The following is a 19,464-nucleotide window of genomic DNA, read 5'->3' as shown; positions in this document are numbered from 1 at the left end:
TCCATCGTATGTGACAGAGACACCTGCTGTTTGAAGTTCTAGAGTTCAGTGTCTCCTAATGCTAATGCTGCTAAGTCAGGCTTTCTTAACATTAACTATGAATCGGGGTCAGTTACACGATATGTCATTTAGCCTTTACAACAACCCCGTAAGTTCAACTGTAGTACTTCTGTTTCATCCATGAGGACGTGCAGACTTGAGAGTGTCACATCAGATGAAGGCACATAACTCATAAGTGGCTCAGCACTCGCAGCTGTTTCTGGCAGACCCCAGAGCCACATTCCCAACCTTTGTCCTGTCGTCTGCTACTTTGAAACATTCGTGTGTCATCTACCTGGGCCGGCAGGACAAATTATACGTAAAACTTTGTTTACATCCATCAGTGTACTGAAATCTTTATAGCACGCTGCTGGTGCCATTCCTTTCCTGGTGTTAAATTTCTGGATAGAGGCTACTATGTTTAACCGATAAGCAAATTTTTATTCTTCCTGCAATCTGGTAAGTTACAGAGGATATATGTTAGTATTCCTTTGCAATGTTATACTCCAAGAACTTGATACCCTTGTCCAAGCTTTGTACCCCAATTTAGATGTGAGGCAGGGTTAGACCCGCATTTTCTTGCCTTCAAATGTAGCATCTTTTTTTCCATTTGCTGCTTTGTATCTGAGACCCCAACACTGGGTTATCCTACCTGTGCCCGAAGAACTCCCAAGTGAATTCAGTAAAAATATCAGTGCTGAGCACCATAAACCAACAAGAACAGAAGCTGTGATTTACTTAAGATATTATAAAGACAGGGGCCCGTCATGAGGAATTTTTTAGAAGATTACCAGAGGCCCAGCCTTCTGTGGTGGACTATGATTCTTTCCATTTTTTTATTGAACAAGTTTGACCTGTGGCTTGTAAATCTCAGTTATAGGTCTTAGCACTTCCCTGATTATAAAACTACAAGGCTACAGTAATCCAAGCAGTGCAGTGCTAACATAAAGGCAGATGTGGAGAATGGAGTAGAACAGAGAGCCCAGAAACAAACCCTCGTGTGCACGGTGAAGCAGGTTCATCGAGGATGTTAAGATATGACACGGGGAAAGGACAGTCTCTTCGACAAATGGTGCTGGGAAAACTAGACCACCCACAAGCAAAAGGACAAAGTTGGACCTTTTACACCGTCTATTAAAAAATTAACTCACAATGGTTCGGAGACTTAAAGAACAAAAACTATAAAACTCTTAGAATAAAACATGGGGGAAAGCTTCATAACACAGAATTTGGCAATGATTTTTTTACGTGATACCAAAAACACCGTGGAACAAAAATAAAAACATAAATTGGATTTCATCAAAATAACTTCTGTGCACCAAAGGACATTATCGAGACTGAAAAAGAAACATACAAGGTGGGAGAAAATATTGACGAATTCTATATCTGATGAGAGGTTAGTATCCACACTATGCTAAAACAAACAAACAAAACCTAAGTTTAAAAAATGGGCAGAGGACTTGAATAGACATTTCTCCAGAGAAGGTTTGCAGATGGCCAGTGAGCACCTGAAAAGACGCCCCATGTCACTGTCGTTAGGGCGCTGCATGTTAAAACCACAGTGAGACCGCACTCCACAGCCATTGGGGTGGCTGTTGTCAGAAAGCAGAAAGTAAATGTTGGCAAGAATGAAGAGATTGAACCCCGGTGTGCTGCCACTGCAGACAACAGTATGGCGGCTCCTCTAGAAATTGAACATAAATTACTGCTTGATCCAACAGTTTCCCTTCCGTTTCAAAAGCACTGAAATCAGGGGCTTGAGCAGATAACATTGTTCACAAAACCAAAAGGTGGCGGTAACTCAAGTGTCCGTCGGCAGATGCACGGAGACACATACTAAAACACGATGGGCTCGAAGACTACGTGACACGGAATATGGCAGCTGCAAAGGACAAATGTACCAGGTACTTAGAGTAGTTAAATTCATGGAATCAGAAGGGTGATGGTAGCTAGGGGGCTGGCGGGGGCTGGGAAGTTCCTTAATGGGAGTGAGGCTTCAGTTTAGGAAGATGAGAAGGTCGGGAGATGGTTCTGGTTGTGAATGTACTTCATGCTGCTGAGCTGTGCACTTTATTTTCAAAATAAATTAAATAAATGAGTGGTCAACGTTGTGTATGTTTTACCCCAATAAAAAATCAGTTGTATGTAATATCTCCCTCAACTATAATTTCACGGATAGTGTTAGTAGAGTGATTTCGTTAAAAATTCTTATAGAGCATGGCCTCCAGATTATTGAAGTTCCCTTAAAATAACAACTACAAAATAAACCACCTCTGTTCAGCTAAGACGTTAGTAGGAATTTGCGGGGCACAGTTTTGAGAAAATAAACTATGTAAAGAGGTTTGTCGGTAGAGGTTGGTTTGTGTGAGGGAGACTACTTTTCTAAGTTATTTAAAACATTATTCATGTAGTTAATATCGGGCACATGCGTACAGATACTTTTATTAAATAAGCATACACGACCATAGCAGTAAATTGATCATAAGCTTATGTTGCTATAAACGGAATTTTTTGCCCTCTTTGAAAATCACTTTTGAATAAAACATAATTTTCCCCAGAATAGTGAACATTCAGTCCTTAGCATAAAAATTTACATTTTGTGTGCGTGTGACCTTACTAATGTTGTTTGGGGAATTACCTTCTTGGGCTTCCGAAAAGGGCTTTATGTGCCTAAGCTGAATAGGGTTTGGGGATATCTCGTCAGAGCTTTGGAAGGCATGAAGGTGCGTCACATCTGAAGGGAGCCTGCCAGTTGTATTAAAATATAAATAGACACATTACTGATAATCAGCTTTTCTATAAAGGGAAAGTGATACAAGTCCCCGAAAGAGGGGTAAGAGGTGGAGATGAACTATCTGGAAGAAGAGAGATGTTTTTCATTTTGAGGAGCATCTGGGGCCTGAGAAGTCTTCCCAGAGAGGAAAAGGGAACCTGTGAGCTGTAGGCTAGGCTCCAGGAAAGCATGGGAAGGAGCTGACGTGGGAAGCGTGTGCAGCAGCTCCTGGTGTGAAGAGCGCTGAAGGCAAGCTGGCCGAGGGGCGTCCCTTTACCAAGAGGAGACCCTCCGAAGCACGGCGGTGGGTTGCGCCTTTGCCTCTTGGTTTGTGGATGCCTGCTGTGCCCTGTGGGGGATTAGGTCCAATGACATCTCAAGGAATCCGTGGAGGAGCGAATACAGGGGAGCTGTGTGGGTCCCTCAGAACCGAGCGCCCGCGTGCGTGCGTCGCACGGGAATCACTGTGGAGCTGCCAGTAAGACAGGGCTCGTGACCGACTCCGAAACGGAAGCAAGACTTAACAGGAATGACTGAAGTACAGACTCCCCTTCCTTAAACTGCAAAACAAAACAGCAACAACCCTTCAGTTTTTATTCTGAGCCTTCAGAGGTATCTGACCCTCCCTGTCCCTTACTTTTATATCATTGAGAGATACAATATACAATTTCATAGTCTGCTTTTATTCACTTTACGTGGTAACTTAACGTTTCATCCTATCTAACGCAATTCTGCCAGGTTTATACAGTGTGGCCTCACCGGCATGAGCTGCAGCAACAAAGCAGTGGGAACTTTCAATCCCAGGTTCGGTTGATCTCCCTTTGAACGGAGCCGGAGTGGCAGCCAGACCTTGTTCCCAGTCTGGGGGTGCCCCATCTTCTCGCTCTCGGTTCTGTGCTCCTGGCAGGGACTCCTGCATCCAGAGCAGGTGCTCCAAGAAGACTAACAAGTCGGTATTTAACTGGTCCTTTATGAATAGGTGCATCCATTGGTTTGGGATGGAACAGCAGTATGTCCTGTGTTTCCCTGCAGTTTGAACGACTTCCTCAAACATTTTGGTCCGTTTCAGGGAGAGGCGTCTTGTGGCAGCGGCACCCAGAAGCTCACAGATACCCGGAAGGCTCAGTATTGCCTTGCCAGACCCACATCTAAAACCTGTTGCTCTCAGCTCAGCTGCCACTCGAAGGCAGAGCCCCTACAGCTACTGCGATCCTCACACACTTTGTTAAAATAATTGCTGGTGGTTCATATGTGTACGTGTGCAAGTCAGTTACTTCTGGAAAGCCCTGCTCACGGCTGAGTGCTGTCAGGATGGAATAAGTTGACATAAGCAACAGTTACCTCTCAGGGTTCTCAAACACGGGTCGTCGGTGGTGCAGAATGGCTTTTACTGGCCTTATGGGGTCATGTGTCTCTCATTTAGCTGATTTCAGTGAACTGCAGGAGTGCTGCATGGAAAGGAAACCTTCATTGAATCCCAAGCTGATTTCTTCCCCGCCTGCTATCCTGTGTCGCTAAGTTTCAAACATGGACAAATTTATGATGTGGCCTGTTCTGTTCTCAGCTGCCGTCTGCGTCCCTTTACGCCAACCTGCTTATTTGTATATTGAAATTGCGTGTGTTACCCACCTGCTTCTGGAAAAACTGGCAACTTCTAGTTAGGACATTTTGAGAGAAAAAAATTGGTTAAATTCCTGAATGAGTAATGCAGAAGTGACCTGTGCGTGTTATGTCATGGGATCTGGGTGCCTGTGAACACGCAGCAAACTTGTCCGCAAGGGGGGAGTGGAACCCCGATGCCCAATCAGGACATGGGGGTGACGCGGGCTACAGCAGGAGTGGGGTCTGCAGGGCGGAGCGGGCAGTGCAGACACGCAGCCACGGGACAGCTACTGCGGTGTCCTGAGGAGGCAGTCTGCCCGAGAGGTGGGCACGGCTGCTCCAGGAGGGGCTGCAGTAACAGGAGAGCTGGCTGGTGCCAGGTGAGCTACACGGGAGACCCTGGGACGAGCCCCGGACGGACTCACATGGGATGACATACTTGTTAAGTAGTAGGCACTGACAGAAAGGGGCGTCTTGACAAACGTCCAGTAAAAAACGCAGCGATAAAAACCAAACAGTACTGCAGCAAGAAGTCTTTGCATCAAGCGTAAGAGTTAATGCTGTCAAATATATTTAAGATCCATCCTGATTTTAGGGTACTTGTCAAAACACTGATGGGCTAAATAGGCTAATAGGTGAAAAGGGGAATGAAAAGCATTTCACGTGAGGAAGAATAATTACAAGCCATCCCATGGAAAAATCATTCAATGTTAAGATAACCTCAGGCCTATCAGAAAACATTTTAGAAATCATATTACCCGGGGCACCTGGACGGCTCAGTCAGTTAAGCATCAGACTCTGGATTCCGGCTCAGGTCACGATCCCAGGGTCATGGGATCAGGCTCTGTGCTGGCTGGCAGCATGGAGCCTGCTTGGGATGCTCCTTCTCCCTCTGTGAGCTGGTCCCCTGCTCTTGCATGCACAGGCTATTTCTCTTTCTCAAGATAAATAAACTTTAAAAAACAAGTCCTACTATTCAGGGTAATTTTAAATCTGCCTGCCTCTTATAACTCCAAGATTATTGTGCTTTTCGTCCCTAAGGCCGAGCAGGAAGGCGGTGGGTGGAACCAGGGCAGCAGGCGTTCGTGGAGCCTCATCTGTGAGGGTGCCACGGATGGACTGACAGCCCCGGCTGGCTGGCATTCACGGCCGTGTGCTGTGCGCCGGGCCTTGCGCCGAGCCCTCACCACTTTCTCTGTGACCTTCACCACAGCACTAGGATGTAGGCAGGAAAACTGAGGCCTGGAGGGGCTGATACTGACCTGGGACCAGGATGGAGCCCTGTGGTCAGCACCCTGCCAGCCTTGCCCCAGTGAGGAAGCACACAGCGCTCGGTCACCCCTGTGAAGGCTACGTGGAAACACGAGTTCTTACCGAGCCCAGCGAGGATGATGCGGTTCACCCTGTGTTAAGTACATGACAGGAAGATGACGAGCGGAACATCCGGGTAGTTGTCTTCTGGGGGCAGCGTTAGGAAGGACTGCGGGCGATACGTGTCGCTTCCACGTGAATCAAAGGGAAAGTACACGGTACTTGAATGCATCTTGCTGAAGTGTCGTTTCAAGCGTGCACCTAATTTTTGTTCCAGCCTCTGTTCTCACTGAGAACATGAGCCCTGCTGCCCATGGCGGTTTGCATCGTTTCTCGGTATTTTGAAAGCTGGTGGCATCGATTTGCTGGTTAATCCCTCCTGCTCTGTGTCTGTGCAGGTGGCGCTGGTGTTCCCCAACAATGACCCCGCTGCGTCCATGGTGGCCTTCTATGGCTGCCTGCTGGCTGAAGTTGTTCCCGTGCCCATCGAAGTGCCACTCACCAGAAAGGTAAAGAGCATGCTGTTGCCATCAGGGAGGGTCCGGCTGGGCCGCAGCGGAACGTTCTGTGGTGAAATCAGAATGCGTAGGTGGCTGGTTTTTAAGTGGCTCTTTATCTCAGCCGGAGGTGGACCGAGAAGCACAGAGGTGTTTTTGTCATTGGGGAGACTCTACAGGTTCTCGTCACTTGTGTCAGTAGAGGGGATGGTTACTGGGTGCGCAGCTCAGCGGAAAGATGAAGCAGGAGCAGCTTTTCAGGGGTGGGGCTGCCGCACCCCGGCCTCCGAGCGCTGATGGGGGGCCGTTTGAGACGGTGGCGCAGGGGGATGCAGAGCTGGCCTCTTCCCCTGGCCCCGCGGCTGTGGCTGCATGTGGAGCACCTCCCTGTGCAGAACACCCAAGAACCCGCTGATCTCCTCCATTTCAAGGGAGACGGGGGGTTGGGGGGGCCGAGGCAGGGACACTGTCTCACCAGACGCCCCAGCCCTGCACTGCCACCACACACAGGGGGAGTCTCACACATTCAGAGCTTCTCCTTGAGTGGGGTGTTCACGTCACCCATCAGGCATTTCAGCCCTTGGGGCCTGCACCAGAGAGATGAACCCCCAAAACATCTGCCTTTGGAAATACTGGGGCTTGTGTCCAGCACACCCACGGGGCTCATGCTCCACTCACTTTGTCCCAAGGCCCAGCACAGAAGCAGCAGTTTAGAAAGTGATTCCACTGTGTGTGAAGAGGGTTCATTTGCTGACCCTAAAGCATCTGCCAGAGGGGCAAGGGCCTGCTGGAACTCCATCTGGGGATAGAGGTGCTGATGGGGACCATTTCTGCACATTGCTTCTACCTTGCTAGTGCTGTTCTGCTATAGCCAACAGGTGCACCCCAGCCCCGTGCCCTCCTTCTGTGTCACCGAAGCCAGTAAGTGTGCTGCAGCCCCACACTTGCCTCCTGCCTTGCTAGAGCTGCAGGTGCCCGTAGACCGCACAGGGATACCCATGCACGCCTGGCACTGGGAGCCAGGGGCTAGGACACCTGGGCCCCGTAGGTCTGTATCATGGGGAGAGACTGTTCTTGACAGATGGCTTGCGGGGCACTGCACAAACGACAGACTGAAACACAGCCCAGGCTTTCTGGGAGGAAGGTCTGTTTACCTGTCCTGGGGCACAGCCTGAGGTACAGGCTTCAGGTTTGTCACATCTAGAGACTGTGGAGGTGCTCCCAGGGAACGTGGACAGGGGGACAACTTTGCACTTTCCCTTGACTGTGCTCCAGTTCACTGGCACCTCCATGAAAGGGGCCCTAATTTTTGCAACTGTAACCAGGAGACACCTCCAGACATCCTGGTCTGGAGGCCAGCAGGATTTAGGACTGTGGTCCCACAAACTGTATGTATACGCATACTTTAAAAGCTGCTGCCTGAGGGCCTGGCTGCCAGTCAGCCTGTAACTAGTGCTCAGTGGGATTCCTCCCTTTGGAACTTGGACAGGTCTCAGCACACTCTTAACAGTGGGAACATATCTGGAGTACATTTGGCTGCGTAGACAATCAGAAGGGTTCAGGAGACAACCAAGGGCAAGGCTGAACGAGGAGATTCATTACTTCCACAGCCCACTCCTTCCAGACTGGGAGAGGTACCTGCTGCACTTAATACAGAGAGGCCAACAAAACGAGCAGACAGACGAACGTGTTCCAGAAGAAAGAACAAGATAGAACCTTAATGAACAGAGATCAATACTTTACCTAATTAGGAGTTCAAAGTAATGGTCATGAGGAATCTCACAGAACTCAGGAGAAGGAAGGATGAACACGCAACTTCAACGGGGAGATGGAAAATAGGAGGGAATACCACTTAGGTCAAGCCACTTAAGATACAGTAAAGTGGGGCGCCTGGTGGCTTAGCCGGTTGAGCGTGCAACTTCAGCTCAGATCATGATCTCACGGTTTCTGTGTTGGAGCCCTGTGTCGGGCATGTGCTGTCAGCCCAGAGCCTGGAGCCTGTTTGACATTCTGTGTCTCCCTCTCTCTCTGCCCCTCCCCTATTTGTGTGTTTCTTCTCTCTCTGTGTGTATCTCTTTCTCTCTCAAAAAATAACATTAAAAATGTTTTTAATTAAAAGACAGAAAAGAATACAGTAATGGAACTGAAGAATGCCCTGTGAAGTTCCCACTAGAAAAAAACAGAAGGAAGCAGCAGCCATCAAGAAGACAGGACAATAGACCTCACACAGAGCAGCAAAAAGAAACCAGGAAAAGTTTAAGATAGCTTGAGGGACCTGTAGGACAGCATCAATCAGAACAGCATTCACAATATGTGTGTCACAGAAAAGAAAGAGAGAAAGGAACAGAAAACATTCCTAACCTCGGGAGAGAAACAGACACCCAGGTCCATGGAGCCTGGAGAGCTGTAAGTAAGATGAATCCAAGGAGTTCACACCAAGACATGTTATAATTAAAATGTCAGAGGCTAACGAGAGAATCTTAAGAGCAGCAGGAGAAAAACAACTTGTTCCATACAAGGAAACAGCTAAGATGGTCAGCACATTTTCAGCAGAAACCTCGTAGCGCAGAAGGGAGCGGCAGGATATATTCAAAGTACTGAAAAGAAAACCTACAACCAAGAATACTCTGCCCAGCAAGGGCCGTCATTCAGAATTGAAGGAGGGATAGTTTTCCAGACAAGCAAACCATAAAGGAGCTCATTGCCACTAAACAGGCCGTGGGAGAAATGTTACAGTGAGAGGGCCTTGATTAGTAGCAAAATACGAGAGAGTATAAGTCTCATTGGTAAAGGTAAATGTACAGTAAAGATAATGGATTAATTACTAAACTAGAACAAAGGTTAAAAAGACAAAAGTAGTAAAAATCAGGAAAACTACGATACTTAGTTACGGGATACACAACATGAAAAGGTATAAATGTAACATCAAAACATTTAATTGTGGGGAGGGCAGGTAAAAACTCAAGAGTTTTAGAGTATGTTCAAACTTAATATATAAATACACACACACACACAAGATTAAATGTGTGTGTGTGTGTATAGGCTGTTATGTGTGAGTCTTATGGTGACCAAAAAGCAAATACCTCTAATAGATACACAAAATACAAAGGGAAAGAAATCTAAGTGTAATACTAAAGAAAGTCATCAAACCACAAAAAATCGAAGAGAGGAACAGAGAGGCCCAACTAAAAGAAAAACCAGAAAACAATTACCAAAATGGCAATAAGTACATACTTATCAATAATTACTTTAAATGTAAAAGAACTAAATTCTCTGATCAAGAGACACAGAGTGGGTTAATGGGAAAAAACAAAAACAATCGATCTGCTGCCTACAAGAGGCTCCGTTCAGATGTAAGGACGCACACAGAGGAAAGTGAGGGGTTGCAGAAAGATACTCCACAGAAGTGGGGACGTAAAGGAAGAGGAGTAGCTGTAGTTCTATCAGACAAAATACACTTTAAACCAAAGACTGTAATAAGAGACAAAGAAGGGGAGATACTTAATGATGAAAGGATCAGTCCACTGAGAAGACACAGCATTTTTAGACATTTATGTACCCAATATGGGAGCACCTAAATCTATGAAGCAAATATTAACAGACCTAAAGGGAGACATGCGATTCAGTAGTAGTAGGGATGTCAATACCCCACTGACATCAGTGGACTTAATTTATACTGAACAGTCCATCCATAAGCAATAGAATACACATTCTTCTCAAGGACATTTCCAATGTTCTCCAAGATAGATCACATGTTAGGCCACAAAACAAGTCTCAATAAATCAAAGAAGGCTGAAATTCTATCAAGCATCTTTTCTGACCCATAATGGTATGAAAGTAGAAGTCGGTTACAGGGAGAAAACTGGAAATTTCACAAGATATGTGGATTTTATGCAGCATGCTTCTGAACAACCAGTAGGTCAATGAAGAAATGAAAGGAAAAGTCAAGAAACCGCTTGAGACTAACTTAAATGGTAACAGAACATATGAAACCTTCAGAACTCAGCAGAAGTGGTTCTAAGAAGAAAGGTCACAGCAATACAGGCCTACCTCGGTCCATCAGAAAAATCTCTAATAATCTAATTTGAAACTTTCAGGAACTAGAAAAAAAAAAGCAAATGAAGCCCAGTTAGTAGAAGGAAGTAGCAAAGATCATTGTGGGAATACATGATATAGAGACTAAAAAGAATATAGAAAAAAAAAAATCAGTGACACCATGAAGCTGATTCTTTCAAAAGATAAACAAAATCCATACACATTTAGCTAGACTCAGCAAGAAAACAGGAGAACAGGACTCAAATATAATCAGAAATGAAACAAGTTATAATTGATGCCACAGAAAAAGGGTTAGGGGATACCACCATGAATAACTATATGCCAACAAATTGTGGACTCCTAGAATTGGATAAATTCCATAAATGTACACTCTTCCAAGGCTGAATCATGAAGAAGTAGAAAATCTGAATACGGGTTAGTAGTAAGTAGATTGACTCAGTTATCAAAAACCTCCAGTAAACAGAAGTCCAGGATCATCAGATGGCTTCACTGGTGAATTCTGCCAAACATTCAGAAAGATTTAATACCTCTCCTTCTCAAACTCTTCCAAAAAATTGAGAGCAAAGGAAACTTTCAAATTCATTTTTACAAGATCAGTGTTGCCCTGATACCAACACCAGGCAAGGATACCATAAGAAAATAAGATTACGGGCCAAATATCCTTGATGAGCATAGATGCAAAAATCCTCAACAAAATATTAGCAAACAGAACTCAATAATATGTTAAAAGGATCATATTCCATAAGTTAGTGGGATTTATTTCATTGATGCACAAATGGACCAACGTTTGTGAATCAATCAATGTGATATACCACACCAACAAAATGAAAGATAATCATATGATCACAGACACAGAAAAAGCACTAGCAAAATTCGACATTCTTTTTTTTTAAGTTTTTATTTAAATTCCTGTTAACATATAGTGTAATGTCAATTTCAGGTGTACAGTGTAGTGATTCAACACTTCATACGTGCTTCACAGTGCTCATCACAACAAGCTCGCTCCTTAATCCCCATCACGTTTCCCCCATTCTCCCACCTACCTCCCCCCTGATAACACCATCAGTGTGTCCTCTGTAATTGAGAGTCTCAGTCTTGGTTTGCCCTGACAAGACCCCCTTCTTTTTTTTCCCTTTGTTTTATTTCTTCAATTCCACGTAGGAGTGAAATCATACGGTATTGTGTTTTTCTGGCTTCACTTGGCATAATGATCTCTGGCTCTATCCATGCCATTGAAAATGGCAAGTTTCCTTCTTATGACTAATTTTCCATTGCATATGTATACCCCATCTTCTTTATCACCCATCAGTTGATGGACACTTGGGCTGTTTCCATAGTTTGGCTATTGTAGATAATGCTGCTGTAAACATAGGGGTGCATGTATCCCTTTGAATTAGTATTTTTGCATTTTGGGGGGTAAATACCCAGTAGTGTGATTGCTGCATCATAGGGTAGTTCTGTTTTTAGCTTTGAGACTTCCATAGCTTTAGCTTTTAATTTCCATACTGTTTTCCAGAGCGGCTACACCAGTTTGCATTCCCACTAACAGTGCAAGGTTTCCCTTTCTCTACATCCTTGCCAACGCCTGTTGTTTCTTGTGTTGTTGATTTCAGCCATTCTGACAGGTGTGAGGTGGTATCTCATTGTAGTTTTGATTTGCATTCCCCTGATGACCAGTGATGTTGAGCATCTTTTCTTGTGTCTGTTGGCATCTGGATGCCATCTTTGGAGAGATGTCTATTCGTCAACATTCATTTTTTGAGTAAAGAAAGTCAGCAAAGTGAGCATAAAGGGAATGTACTTCGACATAATAAAGGCCATATATGACAAGCCCACAGCTAACCTTTCATTCAGTTGTGAAAAGCTGTAAGTTTTTCTTCTAAGATCAACCCATTCTTGCCATTTCTATTCAACATAGTATTGGAAGTCCTGGGCATAGCAGTTAGGCAAGAAAAAGATGTATAATGGCATTCGATTACTAAGGAAGAAGTAAAACTATCTCTATTTGAGGATGACATGATTTTGTATATAGAAAACAATAAAGACTCCCCCCAAAAACTCTTAGAACTTTTTAGTGAATTGAGTAAAGTTGCAGGATAGAAAATCAGCATATAAAAATTGGTTGCATTTCTATACACTAACGGTGAACTATCAGAGAAATTAAGAAAACAATCTCATTTATAGTTACATCAAAAAGAACAACATATCTAGGAATAAACTTAACCAAGGAAGTGGAAATACTCTGAAAATTATAAGACCTTGGTGAACGAAATGGATGAAGACACACACAATGAACGGAAAGACATTCCATACTTAGGGATTGAGAGAAGTAATATTGTTAAAATGTCTGTATTACCTAAAGCAATCTACAGTATTCAGCAATCCCTATCAAAATTCCAATGGCACTCAATCTAACTGTTCACAGAAATAGAAAAAACATTCCAAAAATTTGTATGGAACTACAGGAGAACCCAAATGGCCAAAACAATCTTGAGTAACAAGGACAAAGCTGGGGACACCTGGCTTCCTGATCTCAAGCTCTATTACAAAGCTTTAGTAATTAAAACAGTATGGACACATAGGTCAGTGGAATAAAATAGCCCAGAAATAAACCCACACATGCATGGTCAATTTAGGACAGAAGATCCAAGAATACCCGACAGGGAAAGGACAGTCTCTTCAATAAATGATGTTGGGGAAGTTGGACAGCTATGCGCCAAAGAATGAAACTAGACTCTCATCTTACCCCATACACAAAAATTAACTCAAAATGGATTAAAGACTTGAATGTAAGACCTGAAACCGTAAAACTTCTAGAAGAAAACATAGGCAGTAAGTTCCTTGACATCAGTCTCGTGATGAGTTTTTGGATTTGACACCAAAAGCAAAGGCAACAGAAGCAAAAACACACAAGTGGGACCACATCAAACTAAAAATCTTGTGCACAGCAGAAGAAACCATCCACCGTCAACCTACAGAATGGAAGAAAATGCTTGTACATTGTGTATCTGATAAGGGATTAATATCTAACATACGTGAAGAATTCATACCACTTAATAGCAAGAGAATCCGATTAAAAAATAGGGAGAAGATCTAAATAGACATTTTTCCAGAGGAGACACACACACAGGCACAAAGATGCTCAACATCACTAATCATCATAGAAATAGAAACCAAAACCACAATGAGGTCTCACCTCATACCTATTAAAATGGCTAATATCAAAAAGACAAGAGATAGCAAGTAATAGCAACTACGAAAGTGCCTCAAAAAATTAAAAATAGTATTACCTTATGATCCAGCAGTTACACTAGGTATTTTTCTAAACAAAGGTATAAGCGCTAATTCAAAAAGATACATACACTGAATATTCATTGCAACATTATTTATAATCAGATACGGAAACAACCCAAGTGTCCATCAATGGATGAATGGGTAAAGAAGAGATTATATGTGTAGACCAACGGAATATTACTCAACCATAAAAAAGAATGAAATCTTGCCATTTACAACGACATGAAGGGACCCTGAAGGTGTTATGCTAAGTGAAGTAAGTCAGACAGAGAAAGACAAACACCATGTGATTTCTCTTAAATATGGAATCTAAGAAAACAAATGGACAACCAGAACTTAAAGAAACACAACAGACGGTGGATGCCAGTGGTGGTGGTTGTGGGGTGGGTGAAATGGCTGAAGTTCGGGAGTGAAGAGGCACCAACTTCCAGTAATAAAGAAGTCATGGGGGTATAGTCACAAGGGTGACTACATTCAGCGATCCTTCACGCACATTTGAAAGTTGCCAAGAGAGTAAATCTTAAAAGTTCTCAACTTTTTTTGTGTATTGGTAATTTTGCAGTATATACAAATATTGAATCATCATATTATACACCTAAAACTGCTGGAATGTTATATGTCAATTATATCTGAACCTTTTGAAAAAAGAACACTGAGCCTAGTGATCTGTCAATAACTAAGTGTCTGAATATCTCATTCCTCAGTGTCATTACACTAGAAATCTGGATAAATTAGAGGGTTTTGATTTTATTTGGGGGGATGTCGGTTGTTGCTTACGTTTTGGTGTTTGGACGTGATTGAGTCCCATGTTCACTATGATTTGTCAGATATAATTCCAAATCTTGCTCTCACAGTGTATTCGAAAATAAGAAACATATGTTGTACGTACCCCACATATCAGTGTCAGGTTTTTTGTCCAAGGCTTACTTGCAAGTGCTTGCTGCCAGCGTTCCAGGCTCCACCCCCGAGTCCTAGGATATTCACAATGGAGAAATGTGGAAGAGTTTGGGGACTGAGTGAATGGATAGCCACGTTCTTCTAAGCGATTCTTTGGCACTGTGGTAAATTCCACTACGGTTCACCTGAAAGCCTACTCGGGGCATATGACGCTCCTCCTTCAATTGATATTAAATTCAGTGGGTTGAGGTCTTTTGGAAATGCAGAGGGCTGGTTACCTGACTTCAAGGCTCAAAGCCCTCTGAGTTCTGTCGTCAATAGTGTCAAAACGATAATCTGGAAGAATTTGTAGGTTGCTGTTCGTACAGAGACTGGTTCTTAGCACTGCAATAACCAGACGGTTATCTCTGTGATGTTCTCATGTGATCAGTTGCTATTATTTATGTGCTTCTCATCACATAGAGGGTTTAGACTTTTCTACTTAAGTCTATAGCCTGATGTCTCCCAAAGCAGAGCTGGTTTGCAGAGGAAAATCACGTGAACAAAGAGACACGTGCCTCTGCCCTTTGGGTCACGTGACGACACAAGCACATCATTTCGAATACTGCTGATGCAAACGTGTGCCACCGTATAACATTTCTTAATACACACTTGGATGTATATTAAATGAATAAACATTTTTCATTTAAATAACGAGGTTAAGTATCCTTTGGACGTTTGACAGGCACGTAAGCTGTTCACTTTAATTGTACTGGAAACCTTCCTAACTGTGAGTATTAGGTTACTGCAGTAATAATCAGCGGGAGGGGAGATGTCATTAGGTGTGTTTTATCCTAGGCCCTGGGGCCCAACCATCCCCTTTGAGGCTGAGAGCTCTTAGTGGCAAGCCTGGTGCTTCGGCAAGGGTCCGTGCAGGTGTGAGCACCCACAAGCGAGCTCTGCTGGTACAGGCGTGGGCAGGGGAGTACAGTCTCACCTATGCCGTGTTGGCCCTGCTGGGACTGGGCTGCCTACTGTCTTGGGCATCTAGGCTGCAACCTGCCAGGTGGTGTGCCCTCACCTCCCCAGCCCACGGAGACCCTCGGGTTATCGGCCTGAACCAGGGGACCAGAAGGCACTTGTCAGAGGAAGATGCTAGGTTCCTCCGTCCATAGAGCATCTTCTGCTGGGAAACGGGACCGGGAGATGACTTTGTCTCAGTGACGCCAGAGGCTGCGTGCCAGGCCTCGGGCTCTGAGCTCAGAACATGACGTTCGTGCCTTGGAAGACTTTTCTGAGTTTTGAACAGAAGCCCACGTTGGTCCTTTGCAGGTCAGCATGGGGTAAGGTGTGCACGGAAGCGTGGGTGATGGAGTCGCACACTTGCTCTGCCACTTCTGTGCCACTGGGTTTGCCACGAAGGGCCTGATGAGAGCCGTTTTCCAAATCCTGAATGTTGTTTGATGGGCTGAACGATTTTGTGTCCTGTGTGTTTCTTTACTCTCCCTCCTAGTTCTTGGGTGGGAGGAGAAAGCTCCCCTTTCTGTGAGGGGTTTGCAGTAGGAAGGGCTGGCGTTCCTGGATCATTTGGCCAGGGGGTGTGGGGGAGCCAGAGGGGAGCCTCCAGGGGCCTCCTGAGATGGGCCTGGCAGGGTCGCAGCAGAGCTAGGACAGCCCGGCGCTGTCACCCTCCTGAGGCGGCTGCGCTTCGGTTCATGCCGGCTGTGTGCGGGGAGGCCCTGTCGGCCCGCGAGCAGGCCCAGCCAACAGTCCCCCTCTGCCGACACAGGCTGCTCCTCAGGCGTGCAAATCTTACAGGAGAGTGACAGGCTGTTAGGAGGGGCCGAACTGCGTGTTCCAAAGTACCACAGGACCGGAGACGCAACGGCCCGTGGGCCACGGGCATCAGCAGCACCGTGCACGTGTGAGACGCCTTTGCACTTCTGTCCTGCTCCACCTGCTGAGAGCCAAGGAGCTGCTCAGCTGGCAAAGGAGAAACTTGGATAAACTCAAGCCTCGTGGTGAGGGGCCCCAGACGCAGAGTGAGTTCACGAAAGGGACTTTTCTGTGAGCCGTCCTCGCATTTGTTACACCCTTCTGTGCGTGAGATTGCTGCTTCCTGCCTGGGAGGCTGGGGCGGAGCAGACCCTGGTTGAGACGTGTACAGCCTGGCCTGGTGGGTGCTCCAGGGGTCGTCGGAGAGACCGGGAGGCTTCCCACGAGGCGACCTAACGTGGCGCCTCTCTGTTGCAAGAGGGTTGGAGGTGACAGGCTGAAGTCAGGTGCGGTCTGGCTTTTCTTGACGAGCCCGAAAGAATCGTCGTCAGGATTTTGTGACCGGGGAGGTGGTCACCGGCTGCCTTGACAGCACAGCTCTTGAGAGGGTGGAGCCCCAACCGAACCGAGGAGGAACCACGGGCCAGGCGTGTGGGCCTTCCCTGGGAAGGTGCACGCGGAGCGCTGAGTCGGGGCCAGAGTGCACAGGCTTCATTCAGTCTCCCTGAGACGGGACGGCAGCTTCCCGAAGCCAGCGGCAGGTCGGGCCGCCTGGAGGCGGCTCTTTCCGCAGGCTGGGCGGGAGGCCCCATGTAGAGACGGGGCCCAGGGAGGACCGTGGCTCTGACGTGGTGTTGAGAGTGTGTCCGCCCGCTCCGGGCTCTGGGGTCAAGCACGTTCAGCTTCAGCGTGTGAAGGAGACACACAGGCTTTTTCGGGAGCAGGCGATGGGGTCTCGTCTGCGCCGCTGGGGTTGGGTGGGCAGAGCTGTTTCTGCACAGCTGCCTGGATCTCCAAGTAGGAATTTTCCAGATGAAGAGGACAGAAGCCCCTTGGAGGTGAGGTCTGAATTTGGGGCTGAACTGTGGCATTCTGTCCGTTACTCTTCTCATCTGCCGTCCCCTGCTGCTGCTTTATGTCAGCTGTCTCGTGTGTGTGAATGTGTCACTTTGGACATCAGTCTCGAGCAGGTTGTAGAAAGGGCGCAGGGACGGTGTCTGCCAGGAAAACCGAGATCGGTTGCGAGCTCTTGGCACGGCCGTGGGCCCTGGCAGGTCCCAGCCCACAGACCCGTGCTCACTCTCCCGAGCTGTTGGCTCATGTAGCTCTGAGGTAGCGAATTCTGGCTCACAAAGAAATGCCTCCCTGCCACCAGACGTGACCTCAGAACTTGTCTCGATGTTTGGCAACATGACCTCCAAATTCACATTGGAGCGAGTATTAAAAACTCCACTTGAAAAAGCATTGCTTGAGGGAAAAGTACTGTGAGGGTCCTGAAACGGGAACATCCCTGTCCGTCGGGCGCCAGCCCCCTGCTCGCCTCTCTGCGCTGCATGGTGTATCGGGAGGTTGGCGGTGTGATTCCGAGTGAGGAGAGCTGGATTTCACCGGGGGGTTAAACTATGAACCAGTTGCTTGACGGGCTAGTTTGAAGACATCCGTGCTGCTGATTTTACCCACTGGAGACCCCGTCATCACACACTTTCTTAGTGAGGCATACGTGGGCGGAGCGACCGGAAGGCGGGGCTGGTCTGCCCACAAGCTTGCTGGGTTGTCCACGGGTTCAGGAAGAGCCCGGTGGGAACAAACCAGGGTGGCCGGTTCACCGTGTTGTGATGTTTCAGTTGTAGGAATGTCCGCTCCTTGCTGGCTTTCGTTTTATTTTCTAAATCCTGGCTGGTGTGACTGTGGGGGTGAAGAAAGCCGGTTGAGCAGACCTGCTGCGGGCAGCCAGATGTGGTCAGCAACAAAACCACAGGTTGGCGGTCCCTGGACCGCCCTCCGAGGAAAGCTCCATCCCGTGGGGTCCGCGGGATGCCGTGCTCCTAAGTCAGTGCTGGTCATTTGGGGCTTCTGGTGCTCTGGCCCGCCAGCATCCAAGTCCTGCAGCAGGCGCCTGTCCGGCTGTGTCCTTGGTCACAGACGTACTCTGGGCGCACAAGGGTGGCAGGCCTTTTGGTTGGGAACGGGCGTCTAGTTCGCCCACAGTGGATGTCAACAGACACAACAGGGCCATGTGCTCTGAGTAAAGTCAGGCTCTGTGTTACGGAGGAAGACGAACCCTTTCTGTTCTCCACGACGGTTACGTTCTATGGTCACAGTCTTAGGGAACTGGAGGGAGACGTAGCAGCAGCTGTTTAAGGGACCCACTGTGTGCCAGGTGCACACTGAGCACTGTCCACGCTCCTCCAGTTTATTCCTTGCAGCAGACCCACTCGAGGGCTCTGCTCTCACCCCATGGCACAGGTGAGGAAACTGAGGCTGAGTGACCTCGCCGTCCCGTTCGAGGTCACACAGCAGCAAGCGGCAACCGGGGCTGTGATCCCAGTTCTGCAGAGTCCGGGGAGGTTCCCTCCCTCCCAGAACCCAGGGACAAGGCCACGTCTTGCCAGGAGGGTACCCGTCCTTCCCGGCTTTGTGACTTATGTGTCTGTCACCTTTCCCAGGATGCAGGGAGCCAGCAGATCGGGTTCTTGCTTGGAAGCTGTGGAGTCACTGTGGCCTTGACGAGCGACGCCTGCCACAAAGGGCTGCCGAAAAGCCCAACCGGGGAGATCCCCCAGTTCAAAGGTAAGCCACAGCCAGGAGCCTAGTTGGGCGTCTGGCTCTTCACTCAGGAAGGTCCTGCGTCTCCCCTGGACATGCTCTTCTGCACACGGAACGCGGTACGTCTGCTGTTGTCAGCCTGCCATGTGGCGTGGTTTACCCGGCAGCATGCGTGCTGTTGACGTCGTCTGAGGCTTGAGGAAGCACTGGCGATCCCCCCTGGCTCATGTCACGTGGGCCACAGGAAGGGGGACGACGTGGCAAGCCTGGTTTCTGGGTAGTACGCCTCTCAGAGGGGTCTGTTTGTTTGTTTGCAAGGTTGGCCAAAGCTGCTGTGGTTTGTCACAGAGTCGAAGCATCTCTCCAAGCCCCCTCGAGATTGGTTCCCACACATCAAAGATGCGAACAACGATACCGCGTACATAGAGGTGAGTTGCAGCGCTGCCCACGGGTGTTGAGCAGTTGGGCCGACCT

The 19,464-nt window shown here is 47.1% G+C and overlaps 1 protein-coding gene across 1 annotated transcript in view; it reads left to right on the top strand.

Moving 5' to 3' along the window:
- DIP2C (disco interacting protein 2 homolog C) overlaps positions 1 to 19,464 on the top strand; it is a 223,975-nt gene that overhangs the window by 95,817 nt on the left and 108,694 nt on the right. Inside the window, exons 12-14 of the mRNA XM_049624394.1 lie at positions 6,124 to 6,234; positions 18,891 to 19,014; positions 19,309 to 19,418. Coding sequence (XP_049480351.1) covers positions 6,124 to 6,234; positions 18,891 to 19,014; positions 19,309 to 19,418 — 345 coding nt within the window. The remainder of the gene's footprint in view (positions 1 to 6,123; positions 6,235 to 18,890; positions 19,015 to 19,308; positions 19,419 to 19,464) is intronic.

Source organism: Panthera uncia, chromosome B4 (assembly GCF_023721935.1).
Source record: "Panthera uncia isolate 11264 chromosome B4, Puncia_PCG_1.0, whole genome shotgun sequence".
Classification (NCBI taxonomy): Eukaryota; Metazoa; Chordata; class Mammalia; order Carnivora; family Felidae; genus Panthera; species Panthera uncia.
The sequence above is the reverse complement of the archived record's forward strand: the minus strand, read 5'-3'. Positions and strand labels throughout refer to the sequence as shown.